The 16,562-nt window shown below is 41.7% G+C and overlaps 1 protein-coding gene across 1 annotated transcript in view; it reads right to left on the bottom strand.

Moving 5' to 3' along the window:
• Positions 1-16,562, bottom strand: part of EIF5B (eukaryotic translation initiation factor 5B) — a gene marked incomplete in the record, with an annotated part of 92,846 nt that overhangs the window by 40,287 nt on the left and 35,997 nt on the right. The window contains 5 exon segments of the mRNA XM_077482719.1: positions 2,131-2,426; positions 5,591-5,656; positions 7,771-7,830; positions 9,872-9,961; positions 11,683-11,781. Of these exon segments, the coding sequence (XP_077338845.1) occupies positions 2,131-2,426; positions 5,591-5,656; positions 7,771-7,830; positions 9,872-9,961; positions 11,683-11,781 (611 nt within the window).

Below are 16,562 nucleotides of genomic sequence, written 5' to 3' on the forward strand. Positions count from 1 at the left end.
ATTGCCTTCAGAAGTCACATAATAAGTGAATATAATTCACCACATGTAATTTAATCAGCTGTTCTCTGAAGCCCTCAGAGGTTTGTTAAAGAACCTTAGTGCACAAACAGCATCATGAAGGCCAAGGAACACACCAGACAGGTCAGGTATAAAGTTAAGGAGAAGTTTAAAGCAGGGTCAGGTTATAAAAAAAATATTCCAAGCTTTGAACATTTTACGGAGCATTGTTCAATCCATAATCCGAAAATGGAAAGAGTATGGCGCAACTGCAATCCTACCAAGACATGGGCGTCCACCTAAACTGACAGGACAGGCAAGGAGAGCAGTAATCAGAGAAGCAGCCAAGAGGCCCATGATAAATCTGGAGGAGCTGCAGAGGTCGACAGTTCAGGTGGGAGAACCTGTCCACAGGACAACTATTAGTCGTGTACTCCACAAATCTGGTATTTATGGAAGAGTGTCAAGAAGAAAGCCATTGTTAAAAGAAAGCCATAAGTCACCCTATTTGCAGTTTGCAAGAAGCCATGTGGGGGACACAGCAAACATGTGGAAGAAGGTGTTCTGGTCAGATGAGACCAAAAGTGAACTTTTTGGCCTAAAAGCAAAAACACACTGCACATCACCCTGAACACACCATCCCAACCGCGAAAAATAGTGGTGGCAGCATCATGTTGTTGGGGTGCTTTTTTTCAGCAGGGACAGGGAAGCTGGTGAGAGTTGATGGGAAGATGGATGGAGCCAAATACAGGGCAATCTTAGAAGAAAATCTGTTAGAGTCTGCAAAAAGACTTCAGACTGGGACGGAGGTTCACCTTCCAGCAGGAGAACAACCCTAAACATACAGCCAGAGCTACAATGGAATGGTTTAGAACAAAGCATATTCATATGTTAGAATTGCCTAGTCAAAGTCCAGACCTAAATCCAATTGAGATTCTGTGGGATGACTTGAAATCTGCTATTCACAGATGCTCTCCATCCAAACGGACAGAGATGGAGCTATTTTTCAAACAAGAACGGGTAAAAATTTCACTCTCTAGATGTGCAAAGCTGGTAGAGACATTCCCACAATGACTTACAGCTGTAATTGCAGCGAAAGGTGGTTATACAAGTATTGACGCAGGGAGGGCTGAATACAAATGCGCGCCATACTTTTCAGATATTTGTAAAAAAAAAAAAAAAAAAAAAAACATTTATCATTTTCCTTCCACTTCACAATGATGTTCTACTTTGTGTTGGTCCATCACATAAAATCCCAAAAAAAACACACTTACGTTTTTGACTGTAACATGACAATACGTGGAAAATTTCAAGGGGTGTGCATACTTTTTCAAGGCACTGTATATCAATAGCTGCAATTGCTTAAAGGGGTTGTAATGGCAGGTTTCTTATCTTAATGCGTTCTATATATTAAGATAAAAGGCTGTGTGCAGCAGCGCCCCAAATACTTACCAAAGCCCTATCTATCCAGTGATGTCCACGAGTCCCTCGGTCATCTGGGACTCTCCCTCCTGATTGGCCGAGACACAGCAGCGGCGCCACTAGCTACCACTGCTGTCAAAGTCAGTTATCCAATCAGGAGAGAGAGAGGGCAGGGCCGAACTGCAGCTTCATGCGTGAGTGGACACACGGAGCTGCAGCATAGCAAGGTGCTTGCTGTGGGTGCACTCGACAGGAGAGAGGGGCCAGGAGCAGCGAAGGAGGACCCGAAAAGAGAAGGATCCATGCTCTCCTGTGAAAATCCAGTGCACAGAGCAGGCAAGTATAACTTTTTTTAATAACAAAACAAGACGAGACTATACAATTACTTTAACTGTTTTTGAATATATTTGCTGGTGCTGCCATCCTGATTCTATCTAGTCAGTCACTGACATAAAGCAAACATATAGTCAATAAATTCTGAAAAGTCTGGTCAATGATTTACTAGATAATAAAGCAAACATGCGAATGTATGGACCTTTCAAAACAAGACCTCAATTTTTGTTCCTATATTTCTATCCTCACAGCTTTACACTAAACATGAAGATAATTCAAAACTTGATTGCATGCTGCAATTTTTGAAAAGGGAAAGAAAAAAAAAAAAAAAAAAAAAAAGGTTCTGCTAGGCATTTGTTTGGAAAAATATATAAGCACCTCAATTCTCTTCTTGGCTTTATCATACGCCTGCTCCTCTTTGGTGCGATCATCATCCGATTCAGACTCCGAATCTGAACTCAGTTCTTTCACTGGCTTTTTCTCTGCTGGTTTGGAAGCCACAGGCTGAGATTCTACTGGCTTTTCATCTGAAGATTTCTCATCCTCACTGCTCTGCCCTTCTTCCTCTTCATCATCTTCAGTTTCTGCCTCATCGTCCTCATCTTCATCCTCTTCATCATCATCTTCCTCTTCATTCGTTTTTTCCTGGACTTCTATGTGGACTTTCTTTGTGTCTGAAGAGCACAACAACATATAGAACAATTATGCCAGATATCTGCACATTCTGTTCAGTGTGGTCCTTGTTCATGCTAAGTTGGGGGTATCGCTCTGACGGATGTGCCAGTCTGGCTCTGATCTGCACTCTCTTAAAGTGCATGTCAAATTTACCGCTAAACCTCCCTTTATCCCTCTAGAAAACATCTCAGCTTTAAATATTTTTGTTACCTTTTTCCTTTAGCGAGAACAACTTATATTATTCCCTTTGGTCTCCTCACCAGGCTTGTAAAATTCTTGCAGCAGCCTGAAGCAGGGACACCGCCAGAACTAAATCTCCCAAGAGCCCTTTCTGTATACACAGTATGCAGTTGTACACCCCAGACTACACTTTCAAGAGCCCTTTTCCAACACACAGTGTGTGGGCAGGCTCTTGGAAGTCGAGGCAGCACCCATTTTTTATCTGTAAAAGAAAAAAATGTATGCAAGTGCAGTGCGACAGAGAGGGGTGGGCAAGAGGTGAAGTGCTGCAATCTAGCAGGGAGTGCTGATCACGTTGATTGGAATTTAGTGCAGAAGATATACCCTCTTGTCAGATCAAAACCAGGCAGCTTCCAGTGCTGTCGTACTTTGAATGATAATTACTCAGTCATGCAACACTGTACCCATATGACATTTTTATCATTTATTTCGCACAAATAGAAAATTTCTTTTGGTGGTATTCAATCACCACTGAGCTTTTTATTTCTTGCTCTATAAAATGAGCAAAGACCACATTTTTTTTTTTTGCATGTGTTTTTCTTATAAATTTTTGCAAATACGTAATTGGTCATCATAAGTTTTGACCAAAATTTGTACTGCTACATTTCTTTGGTAAAAATAATACAAATCAATGTATATTATTTAGTCTGTGTGAAAGCCATACAGTCTACAAGCTATGGAGCCAATCATTGAAAATCAAATTTATCGAGGCCCTAATATGCCAGTGAAATACAAATACACCCCAAATGACCCCCTTTTGGAAAGTAGACAGTTCAGGGTATTTAATAAGAGACATTGCAAGTTTTTTGAGGTTGTAATTTGTTCCCACAATTCTTTGGAAAATTAAGAAATTAAATAAAATTAGTTTTTTTTCACAAAAACTTTATATTAACAAGTTATTTGTCACACCCTGTAAAGGCATACTTGCAACTATACCCCAAAACACATTCTGCTACTCCTATTGCAATTCCCTGTGTGAGACTTTTTCACAGCTGGCCACATACAGAGGCCCAACTTCAAAAGAGTACCTTTGGGCATTATCCACTTAAAGCGGGATTCCACTGTCTGCAAGTATTTTTTTTGTTGGCAATATGACAATCAATACTAGTATTAAATATAGCACTCACTTCTTTTGTTTTCAGCGCGATTATCTGTCCGTTTTGTCCGATTTGGATAACTTATAAAATTTCATCGCGATCGTTTCCATTTTGCCTGTGGGCATGTGAAGCCCACAGGCATCCTCTTCCGGGATATGGGCATGCTGATGGACCAGCATGCACCGCCCGTTAGAGCGCCGATCTCACGCATGCGCAGTATTTGTTTTCCTTCCTCGTGTGCAATGGTGGTAATGGCAGATACAGCGGTCTGCCCACTTTAAAAATGGCAATTTCGGACACGCCCTCATCACGTGACCGGCGTCCTCCCGAAATCTCACGAGATTTCGCAATTTCATTGTCCCCCATGGATTCTTGGGAAATAGCTTAGAAATTTCCCAGGGACCATTGCGAGGATGATAACCACGCCTACTCCCACGGGAGGACAGCCCGGAAGTCAGCATAAACATCTGAAATATAAGGTAAGTACTGAATATTTTTTTTTTCAGGGTTCATTTAGGCAAGTATGCTATCATGTGCTTTTAATAACAAGAAGTTAAATTTTTAGGTACAAAACCGCTTTAAGACCAGGGCTTCTCCTGACACAAGCAAAAATCTGTATTTTTGCTAGAAAATTACTTAGAACCCCCAAACATTATATATATTTTTGTAGCAGAGGCCCTAGAGAGTAAAATTGTGGGTTTTGTAAATTTTTATGGCACATGGTATTTGCGCATCATTTTTTTGAACGCAATTTTGCACACTAAATGCATAAATACAATTTAATGATTTTCAGTGCACACAGACAATACCCACATTTTTTGGTAAAATATAAAATATGGTGTTGCGGCAGGTAAATAGATACCAAACATGTCACGCTTTAAAATTGCACGCGCTTGTGACATGGCGACAAACTTCGGAATTTAAAAATCTCTGTAGGCAACGCTTTATAAGCCTTTACTGGTTTACCAGTTTAGAGTTACACAAGAGGTCCAAAGCTAGCATTATTGCTCTCACACCGATGTTCACGCTGATCGCCGTTTATGTATGTGTACACGACCAACATATGCGTTTGCCTTTTCACACGAGCACAAGGGAACCAGGGTGCTCTAAATTTTTTTACTTAATTATTGGTGGGACAGTGGTACACTGACGGATGCTTTTGTATGCTGGGACAGATGCTTCTGTGCACTGGGACAGATGTTCATGGGATGCTTGGACGGGGACATTGGTGCCTGGTGTACTGTGTGGCTGCAGTCTGTGTGTAATTTAACACTAAAAACATAATTTGCACAGAGAGCTGTCACAGGCTGCAGCATCTCCCCCCCCCCGCAAGGAGCTCAGCAGGGAAAGCCAACACAGAGACATCTCCCTGTTTACACTGTAAGATGGCTGTGATCACACACAGCCATCGTGTGATCGGGAGGGCCAATCACAGTGCTCATGTCCCAATCCGTGATGTGCTGTATCCAAAGGACACAGCCATCACAGGATAGGGCCACGTGCATGCACCTGCTCTGAGGTAGTTATGAGTACGTCCACTCAGAAAGCTTCCAGCTGGCTGTTTTGTACATTGGCTGGGTGGGAATTAAATGTGCCATTGTTGCAAAGACTTGAAAAATATGTTTTTTCTTCTTTTTTTTTTGCCTTGACATACACTTTCAGACATTCTACATATCGAATGGCTAAATCAGTTTCCCCATGCACATCGTAGACTTCTGTATATTTTTAAGACCCTTGTAAAAATAAATTTTCGGATTTTACATATCCAGTGACACACACAGCAATCTATCTAGAACATCATAATGTTACTGTAGGTAAACACGGACCTTTCTCATCTTCTTCATCACTGACTCTGGCTTCCCAGTCATCCACGCCAGCATCCTCCTCTGCTTCTAAAGGTTTTAAAGATATCATTAAATTAGAAACATAGTATAAAAATGAATTGGCCCCAATCCAAGCAGTTAAAGGGAAACAAAAAAACAAAAAAAACAAAAAACAAAAAAAAAAAGCCAGTTACATCCTTTTTACTTTTAACTCACCCGCTGGTATGAAAAAAAAATATACATAGATAGGATGAAGTCTGCCTTGACAGAGCAAGTCTCCTCAATACCATGACAGTATAATATTTCCCCCTTTGTAAATAAGGTCAATCCTTAGTTTTTCACACAATAATGTGTGTAAAGTCTATAGCGAGCCAACACTGATGAGTGCTGCTGCAACAAAACAGTTTTAACCAAGCAGGTGCTAAAAGAAAAAATAAGCACAAGCCCTAAAAAGTCAGAAAAATAAAAATAAAAAATACGGTAAGAGTACTAAAATGGTACCCAAAATTGGTATTGGATAGAGCCTACACTTGCTAAGCGGAGACCAAAGATGTGTAAATACTTTTTTTTATCCAACCTCTTAACAGGATATTAATCAAATACACTGGATGTATGGGGCCCTTACTTTTTTTACTCTATACCCTAGGTGCGAGAACAATTAAATAAAACACAATTTCCCAACAGGCCGTCAAGAGGTACACAGAACTATTCCCCCTTTCATCTAGAAATGGGTACCTGTAAAAGAACAAACATTTTCTTCCTCTACTTCTATAATCACATTTATATTTACCCCAGTTCTGTTAGTGGAGACGTAATAAAATAAAATAAATATTTGAAGTATCAACTTGTTACTTTACAGCCAACTGACTCATTATATATTTGGCGTTTCTATTTGTTCTACCTTCTGCATTGGAGAAAAAACAACGTGGCCCTGATTTTTAAAAGGAACCTGCTAGAAAAAAAAAAAATAAGTGGGAGCTGCCATCACGGAGTTACTTTGGAGGGGAAGTGTGTGAAATAAAAAACAAAAAAACCAACAAGAATACTCACATATGTGGCTCCAGCTGTCCCCCGCCGGGAACTTCACCGAGCAGAGAGCGGTAACCGTCAATCACCACTCTCTTTTCTGCCCCTCCAGCGCTCACTGAAGCCCCAGCCAAAAAAGCTCTAGCCATACTTTTTTTTTTTTTTAAGGTGCATGAACCTGGGCTGCCATCATCCTTTATTGACTTCTTGGTGACCCGGAAAGAAGCATATCAGGTGTCTGAATGTCAGGCATACTGTATACATATATACTTGTTCTGGGTCATCATTCATAAGCAAGCCTTTAATAGTAGCCCCCTTGTTTCAATACTGATAGGTTCCCTTTAACTATTATCATACAGTAACAGGATTACGCCATCTAGAAGTTGATGCGCCATTTTCTTTTTTTCAATCTAAAAACTTTTTATTCATGGAAGCTGTAAACATTATGTTCTAGAGTGTCCAAATAAAAGCCTTTGTGCAGAATAAATCTATAATCAAACAAAACCATAATGCACGCAGAATAAAACTGCTATCTTTCAGGCATGAAAAGAGTGGTAGTATCTGTAAAAGATGGAGCATTCACTGGCACTTTTTTCAGTTAATACAAGAATAGTACGGCTGAACGACTATACAATAATCATCCATAATGTCACACTATTTACATATAATTTGTGGTATAGAAAACAGCGGTCCATGTGAAAAATCTGCAAAAAATAATGTAAATATTCTGCAATAATGAAACTGCATTAGCCACTGGCACTCGAATGTTGAGACTTTATTTTTTATTTTTTTACAATGCAGTTTTCAACATTTGTCTATTGTTAAGAATATCATTTTCTAGATTTGTCAACGATTACTTGTCTACATTTGACAAGTATTAAATGCCTGAAAAAGAACCAACTCATTTCTAATAAGCATATAAAAGTCATTCTAAAAACTTCACACAAAAAAATATATCAAAAGAATCCAAGATGCAAGATAAATGTGTGCTAAATTTTAGAACACACTGCAACTCACTCACTTACTAGAGCACTATAAGATATCTAAACTGCAGCCAAAGGCTAAAAACTTGTAAACTAATGCAAGCAAAGCTTACAGCAAACCTCTTCAAAACCTTAGCAAAAAACACAGCCATGCAATAGCTTGCAACAAAATACCTTCTTTATCTGTGTCACTATCCTGATTTATGTCAGCCGCACAAAATGTCTCTGTAAAGTCTGTGAAGAATATTTCAGATGTAGCCAGAAATAACATTGCATTACACTTTACTTACACACAAGCAAACATATTATACATAAGTATACAACCTAGGGGTCTCCAAACTTTCTAAACAAAAAGCCAGTTTACTGTCCTTCGGACTTTAGGGGGGGGCAGACTAGGGCCATTGGGGGTAGAAAATGTCCCCTGTCCAGTGGAAGTAAACAATGCCATATTGGTGTCAACGGAAAGGACTTGTGCCCCACCCTGGGTGTCAACGGAAAGGATGTGTGTACTTTTGATGGTGTCAGTAGGGAGAATAGTGCCCCACTGTTAGTGTCAGCACCAGGAATGATGCTCCACTGTTGGTGTCAGTGGACGGAATAGTGTACAAAGGGCCGGATAAAGGCAAGCAAAGAACCGAATCTGGCCCCAGGGTCGCAGTTTTTAGACCGTTAATATAACCCATCTAAAAAACTTTACGAGCTGTGTAAAATCAGGAGAAAGTGATGTAATGATCCATGTCGATGAAATTGCAGTGATCATTGAAGTCCAATAATCAAGATAAATTTTTTGGTTAGTCACATTTTTCCAACATTTGCCCACTGTTAGCAGTTAGAAGATAACTTACCAGAAGACAAGTGGTAACTTCAATTTACCTTTCCTTCAATTCAAATACAGCTTGAGCTTTGTGTCAATTTAAACAGAATTGGTATGAAACAAAACGCCTTGCTGCAGGCACACAGAAAAATATGCTTATACATCATACCTCATCATCACACTCCAAAAGACTGCTTTTACAGCAGAATCGCAGGCCATTCTGGCAAGCAAAGTTTAGGTATTGCCTGTTTATGGCCAAGAGTGCCTTCTCCTTCCGAGCTTTCTGCACATTCTTTTTGGCCAGTGGAATAGCCATTCCTACTAACTGCTCAGAGGAATGTGGAGGGCGGTTGCCAGATCGCTCTAACTGCTGGAGATACAGTTGTAAAAAGCAAGGTACTAGATGCATAGGAGGACACTTCTAGGTGTATGCACTTCATACATGCGGAAGTTTTTATTTTGTTTCTTTATGGGATGGCTAGGGATGGTAAATCAACAGACTAGCAAGTTAAAGTATGAAACAAATTTGCAGGGTATCACTGATACACATGATTGGCCCCTGCAGCATCTTACCATCCTTGAACAAGGCTGATGCTAGGCTACGGCTACCTGCATCTCATCACAAGCTGTCCTCCACTAATGACAAATGAAAAATGTCACAAGTCACATGAAGGCTGGCTGAAGGTCCTGGGATACGCCTGGCACCCAACTGCAAGCAACTAAGGAACTCAATAGCTGAAATCAAATGAAAAGTATAGGTGCCGCTCAGGCTCTTAGAGGGTCCTCATTCAACGTCAACTGCTGGGAGTGCTGGTCGGGAATGCAGCTCGTCTCAGCTCCAGATGTTACTACGTAGCAGAAAAAGTATCCCATAAACCGCACATCACTGCAAGTCCACTGTAAGGCTCCATGCACACTGGTCTTAACAAAATGACAGTTCCCTTGGCACAAAAAAAACCCAAAAACGCTCATGTAAAGCATTTTTTGTACAGAGTTTAGATTTGTGGGTTTTTTTCTGCCAGAAATCTCCAATCAGAAATGCAAAAACAGAAGGTTTTTTTTTCCCCCTGCCTCTAAACGCTGATCTCAAAATATGCCTGTAATTGTCCTAATGTGCATGGACACATAGGATAAATTTTAGCTGCTTCTACAGGTAAAACACAAAACTCCTGTAGAAGCTGCGATTTTTACACTAGCGTGCATGGAGCCTAAAAGGAGTATGCGGCAGTCTTAGCAAGGGCTCCAACGAGGCCATGCCCCCAGGCTGAGACTAAAAGTGCCACATACTCCTTTACAGTGGATTTACAGCAATGTGCGGTTTATCTAATACTTTTTTGCTCAAAGGCTGCAATGCTTTGTAGTGCTTCTCGCTTTAAAACCTTATGGTAAAATAGTAACCAGCAGGCTATGGTAGATACTCTTTTGGTTTTCTCTTCCCAGAAAAAATGATGCACTACTTACCAACAGGCTCTTCTGGCAACAGTGTCTCCTCTTTCTCTGGCACTGGAGATTCAGCAACTTCTTCAACTGGAGAGCTTGCTTCCATTGGCTCTGCACGGAATATAGACAGTTTACATTCTAATCTTCTTCATAATTAAAAAGAAACTGTACTACTGAAGTGAACAAAATAAATGGAATCCACTCTTAAATACATTGGAGTAGCGTCAGACCTTAAGGCTCTGTCAATAGCTCTAGCAGAAGAAACTGACAAAACAAATGAAGTTTAAAAAGCCTAAATGGAAAGGGCGTGCTCAAGATAGGCAAAAACGCAATGGAAAACCAGCGTGGTTTTTCATGATCTTCACATATTGCTATTATGCACATCAATTTATCACTTGTGAACCTACTATTTGCGCCTATTTATATGTACTAATATTGTACCATTTGTGTCTATCTCTCACACACAACTCTCCTGATCAATTGGAGGTCTTTGCATTCATTTTTACATCTCAACAAAAACCTGCATTCACCACACACAACTGACTCGTCTACAACATGAGACTTGGACAACACTTTGACAAGAATTGATGAGTGTAAGCCAACAATGATTGCCACATAATCAGAGGTCTCATAACATTTTTATGTTTAGGGTGCAGAAGGCGAGCCAGTATGTTCTGACAGACTATTAGCACCTTCAGTCTGCATTAACCGGCCACGATATTAGTTACACCTGTTCAATTGCTTAGTAACAAATTGCTAATCAGCCAATCACATGGCAGCACCCCCCCCCCCCCCCAAAAAAAAATAAAAAGTCAGTAACTACAAAAACTGTAGCTGCTGAGTTTTAATACTAGGACACTTACCTGTCCTGGAATCCAGCAATTTCTGCATCACAGCTGATGTATTCGGCCAGGACCCTACTGTGCATGCATTAAGCGCGCTATGCTCTCTTACTGGCCAGGCAGCAGTGGAAGGAGGAGGGGGCCGATAGAAGTGGGGGGAAAAAAAAAAAAAAAAACAACAGGTACTCGCTCCCCCCCCCCCCCGAAAAAGGTGCCAAATGTGGACCGGAAGGGGGGGGGTCACAGGTAAGCGCAAAGTTCCACTTTTGGGTGGAACTCCGCTTTGAGTGACTTTAAACGTGGCATGGTTGAAATACTCTAACCAGCCACCAGAGGGTCTGGTTAGAGTATTTCAAAAACCGCTGATCTACTAGGATTTTCACACACAATCACATCTAGGGTTTACAGGGAATAGGCAAAAAAAAAAAGAGAAAATATCCAGCAAGCGGCAGTTGGGATGGTGGAGATGTTTTCTTGGCATACTTTGAGTCCCTTAGTACCAAGTAAGCATTGTTTAAAAGCCATGGCCTACCTGAGTATTGTTGCTGACCATGTCCATCCCTCTATGACTACAATGTACCAATCTTCTGATGGCTACTTCCAGCAGGATAATGCAGCATGTCACAAAGCTCAAATCATCTCACCACTAGTTTCTTGAATATGACAATGAGGTCCCTGTACTCCAATAGAGTCCACAGTCACCAGATCTCAAGCCAATAGAGCACCCTTGGGATGTGGTGAAACAGGAGATTTGAATCATGGATCTGCAGCAGACAAATCTGGAGAAACTGCGTGATGCCATCATATCAATATGGACCAAAATCTCTGAGGAATGCTTCCAACACCTTGTTGAATCTATGCCATAAAGAATTAAGGCAGTTCTGAAGGCAAAATGGGGGTCCAACATGGTACTAGCAAGGTGCCCCTAATAAAGTGACCGGTGAGTGTATATATATGCCCTAACATGGCAACTAAAGAAATAACGATTACCTTCTTTATTGAGTGTCTGCTGCTGAGCCTTCTTTTTCTTTTTGTCTTCATAAATAGGCTTTTTTCTTGGCAGAGCATCCTTAGATGGCACTTCAACACCTGTTAAAACAAAAGTAAGGATAAAACAAGCACAGGACCTCATTTGCTATAGAATCCAGGTCTGTAGAAATAGGAATAAAGAAAAGATTTTGAGAAGTTAACAGTAGATACTTAACATAATACTACAAGGAAATGGGGAAATAAAAAAAACGTATGGCCAGAGTAGGGAAAGGTATTAATGCTCTGTGTCCCTACTGAAAGGATTTAATCACTTCAGCTCCGTAAGATTTTAACCCCCCTCATGATCAGGCAATTTTTTGATATTCGCCACTGCATTATTTGACTAGCAATTCCTCAGTCATGCAAGGCTGTACCCAAACAAAATTTATATCTTTTTTTTTTTTTCAGAGTTTTTTTTTTTTGGTGGTATTTGTTCACCACTGTTTTTTATTTATTGCAATATAAACAAAATAAGACCAAAAAAAACAAAAAAAAAAAAAAAACAAAAAAAAAAATCTAATGTTTTCATAAATGTTGGCCAAAATGTATTCTGCTTAAAAATCCCAATAAGTGTATATTGATTGGTTTGCATGAAAGTTATATAGTGTAGACAAACTATGGTATAAATACTGGAATCTTTTTTTTTATACTACTAATGGGGCGATCAACAACTTATAACGGGACTGCAATAGTGCAGTGGGCGATCTGACACTAACGGACACTGGGAGGAACTTTATTAATGACACTGGCTAAGAAGGGGTTAACATCTAGGGTGATCAAGGGGTTAAATATGTGCTGAACTATGTGTAACGTGTGTACAGTGTGCTGCTTTTACTAACTGATCTCCAAGTTTCTCATCCCTGCTTTGCCCTGTGTACTGAGCTCTGGGCTGTTAATGTACACAGCCGATCGGCAGGTTCCAGCCATAATTTATTGGCCTAGACTTGCTGAGAGGCTCCCACCATTTACAAATCACATGCGCGTGCCCTGAACCCAAAAGTAGGCAGTGGCCTACGAGTACATCACTTTGCCTGCAGGAGCTGCCCATTGGCAGTACGGGCAGGCAGTCACTAATTGGTTAAATGTGCTTGCTATCTTGGCGACTACACAGGAAGTTAGGGCAAATAGTCCCTATGATGACAAATAAATGGAAACTACTGCTAAAAGCACACTGTCCAAAACTAAAAGAAAATAAGATTTAATATTGATTTACCGTAAAATTTGTTTCGCTGAGTTCACTAACGGACACAGCGTTTCCTTATTCAGAACCATAGGGTTATATCACCCCCTACAGGAGTAGGACACTAGGCAGCAAAGAGACTTGGCTACTCCCTGGACAGTCCTGGGTGATATACACTATAGGTCGACCGATATATCGGCCGATATTTGCCTTTTTTAAATAATCGGCATCGGCCGATTGTGCTGATAAAAAGCCGATTCTACAGCGGGACTTTGAAATGACTTCTGTAAGAAGTCAGTGTGAGTTGCCTGAGTCGTCATAGCAACACTTTCCTCCTCTCTGGGCAGACTGCCAAGAAAAGAACTAAATGATACAATGTTTACACTTGAATGAATGAAGTCATCTCAGTGTGTAAAGTTCTCAGTTTAACCATTTAAAGACTAAATCTTTTCTGACACTTGTTGCTTACAAGTAAAAATCCTGTATTTTCTGCCAGAAAATCACTTAGACCCCCCAAAAATTATATATATATTTTTAGCAGAGATCCTAGGGAATAAAATAGCGGTTGTTGCAATATTTTATGTCACACGGCATTTGCACAGAGGTCAAATGCATTTTTTTGGGAAAAAAATACACCATTTAAAAAATAAAAATAAAATAAAAACAGTAAAGTTAGCCCATTTTTTTTTTTTTGTCCAAAAGTTTTGACTACCTGTTTTTTATTTAATATATAGTTTTTTTTTTTTTATCTAGATCATACATACAAGTAAACTGATTGGAGGTTTGTTTTGTTTAATAAATGTTTAAGTGTAAGAAATTTTCTGTATCACTTATGAAGACTGCTTTCACACTGGAGCGGGCAGGCGTTGATGGTAAAACGCAAGTTTTAGCGGCTCTTTACCATCATTTTAGCGGTGCTATTTGGCTGCTAGTGGGGCACATATAACCCAGCTAGCGGCCAAGGAAGAGGTTAAATGCGCCCATGAAGCACCGCTGCCAAATCGCATTGCATGCGCTTCGGCAGTGGTGCCCATTCATATCAATGGGCAGGAGTGGTGGAGGAGCGGTATACACCACTCCAAACGTGCTGCTTGCAGGACTTTTTTTTTAAGATCCTGCCAGCGCATCGCCTCAGTGTGAAAGCACTCTGTCTTTCACACAGACTGCAGGGGAGCCATTTTGCAGGCACTTTACAGGCGCTATTTTTAGCCCAAAAGCACCTTAAAAAATGCCCCAGTGGGCAAGGTGTGTTAGATCAAGGGGGATTAAAAATAAATAAGTAAAATAAAATCGGCCTAACATATCGGCCCAAAAAAATCGGCATCATATATCGGCTATCGGCCGCCATGATTTCTAAATATCGGCATCGGCATCGGCCAGAGAAAAACCCATATCGGTCGACCTCTAATATACACCCCCCTCTCTGCTATAGGCCTTCAGTTTTGTCACAACAGTGTCAGAAACATCACAAATTCCATACAGGGGTGGGTGCTGTGTCTGTCAATGAACTCAGAGAAATGGATTTTACGGTAAGTCAAAAATCCTATTTTCTCATTCGTTCATTGACAGACACAGTACTTCCTTATTCAGAACCATAGGGATGTCCCAAATCAGTGCCAAACATGAGGGGTGGGGCAGCCAAAAAAAAAAAAAAAAAAAAATGGGCCAGCCAGACAACCTGGAGCTCAATAAGAACTGGATCCCAACCTGAACAGCAAGAAAACCCCTTCATGAGGGAAAAGTCTGCAGCCTGCAGAACCTTGTGGCCAAAAGAGGCATCCACAGATGTCAGCACATCCACTTTGTAAAATTGTTAAAGTATGCACCGATGACCAGGTGGCTGCCTAGCACACTTGCGTCACTGACGTCTGATGATGGAAGGCCCAGAAAGCACTCAGCGCCGAGCAGAGTTTGCTTTCACCGGGAAGAGATGAACCTGAACGCTGACAGAATAGTCCTGAGTCACCGTCTGTCTGATTAATCTAGAAATGGTCGCAAAGGAAGCAGACAACCCCTTCTTTGGCCTGTCCACGATCACAAACAGGGAGTCTGACCTCCGAAAGGACTCAGTGACCACCAAATACACCCTGATCGCCCAAACCACATCCAATCCCTTGGATTTTGCGGCCTGGGACACAGGGAAGGCAACACAATGTCTTCATTTAAATGGAAAATCATAAACAACTTTTGAAAGGAACGAAGGACAAGTACGAAGAACTACCTTGTCCTTATGAATCACCAGGTAGGCCGTGTGACAGGATAGCTCCGCCATTTTCATCACCTTGCGAGCAGAAGTGATAGCTAGAGTGAGCAGGGGAATTTCTTTAATATTTTCAAATTCAGAACCGAAAGCACCAGATTCAAGTCCCATAGTGGCAAGGAAGATCGCACCGTTGGAACCACATGTCACACCCCCTGAATGAAGGTACGCACCAGGGAATACAAAGCCAGGGGGCGTTGAAAGAAAACCGCCAAAGCAAACACCTGGCCCTTGATAGTACTCAAGGCCAAATTCAAAATCGGAGCCACCGAAAAGAAACGTAAGTGAAACCCCACCATGAAATGTACGCTTTACACATCCGAAGATATACCTTCCTGGAAGTAGACTCCCTAGCTTTGAGTAGTGTCGGAATCACTGACGCAGGTAAGCCTCTATCCTTCAACACCTGGCTTTCAACAGCCAGGCCATTAAAGCCAGCAATGGTAAAGCAGGGTGGAAGATCGGCCTTTGGGATCTGCAACCAGATGCAACAAGTTGGCGTACCAGGAACGACGAGGCCAATCTGAGGCCACTAGAATGACCGGAATTCCGGCCTTGATCCTGCGTAACAGCCGAGGCAGAAGCTTGACAGGAGGAAGGGCATAGATCAGACAATACTGGCTCCACTGAGCCACCAGAGCGTCTGAGGCATCCGCCAGAGGGTTCCAAGACCTGGCCACAAACCTCTGCACCTTCCTCCTGTTGACCCTCAGATCTACCTCTGGAGAGCCCCAACGCAGACATATCTGTTGAAATACCTCCTGATGGTCCAACTCTTGTTGACTGAGGTAATCTGCCTGCTAGTTGTCCACCACCAGAATGTGGATGGCGGAGATGGGCGGGACAAAACGCTCTGCCCACCACAGAATGCTGGCTACTTCCAGGCCCGCAAAACACACTCCTTGTTCCTCCCTGGTGGTTGACATAGGCCACCACTGTGGCATTGTCCGACTGGATCTGTTTCGAGAGCCCCTGAAGTTGATCCATCCAATGATCCAGACAGAGTCTGATCGCCCGGAGTTGCAAGATGTTGATAGGTAGCCTGGATTCCTCCAGCAACAGAGCTCAGGCTCAGGACTCCTCCCCACTCGGACAGACTGGCATCGGTGGTGACCACTGTCCAGTACAGAGGGAGAAAGGATTTCCCCTGCCAAAGATCCAGGGAATGAAGCCACCAGATCAACGACCCTTTTTTTTCCCTTGGCTAAGCCGAATCCGACTGTCCAGAGACATTTGACCCATTTTAACAAGATCTCCTTTTGCAGGGTGTCTTGCATGGAACTGAGCAAACAGGACCACCTTGAACGTAGACACCATCAGGCCTAGCACCCACATGCAAGTCTGTAGGGAGACACCAGCTGGCAGCAGTTACCAGAGGTTGCCGGCCTGTACATTCTGGGT

The sequence above is a fragment of the Lithobates pipiens genome, unplaced genomic scaffold (genome assembly GCF_037356315.1).
Source record: "Lithobates pipiens isolate NorthernLeopardFrog02 unplaced genomic scaffold, aLitPip1_a1.2 Scaffold_16, whole genome shotgun sequence".
NCBI classification, from domain to species: domain Eukaryota; kingdom Metazoa; phylum Chordata; class Amphibia; order Anura; family Ranidae; genus Lithobates; species Lithobates pipiens.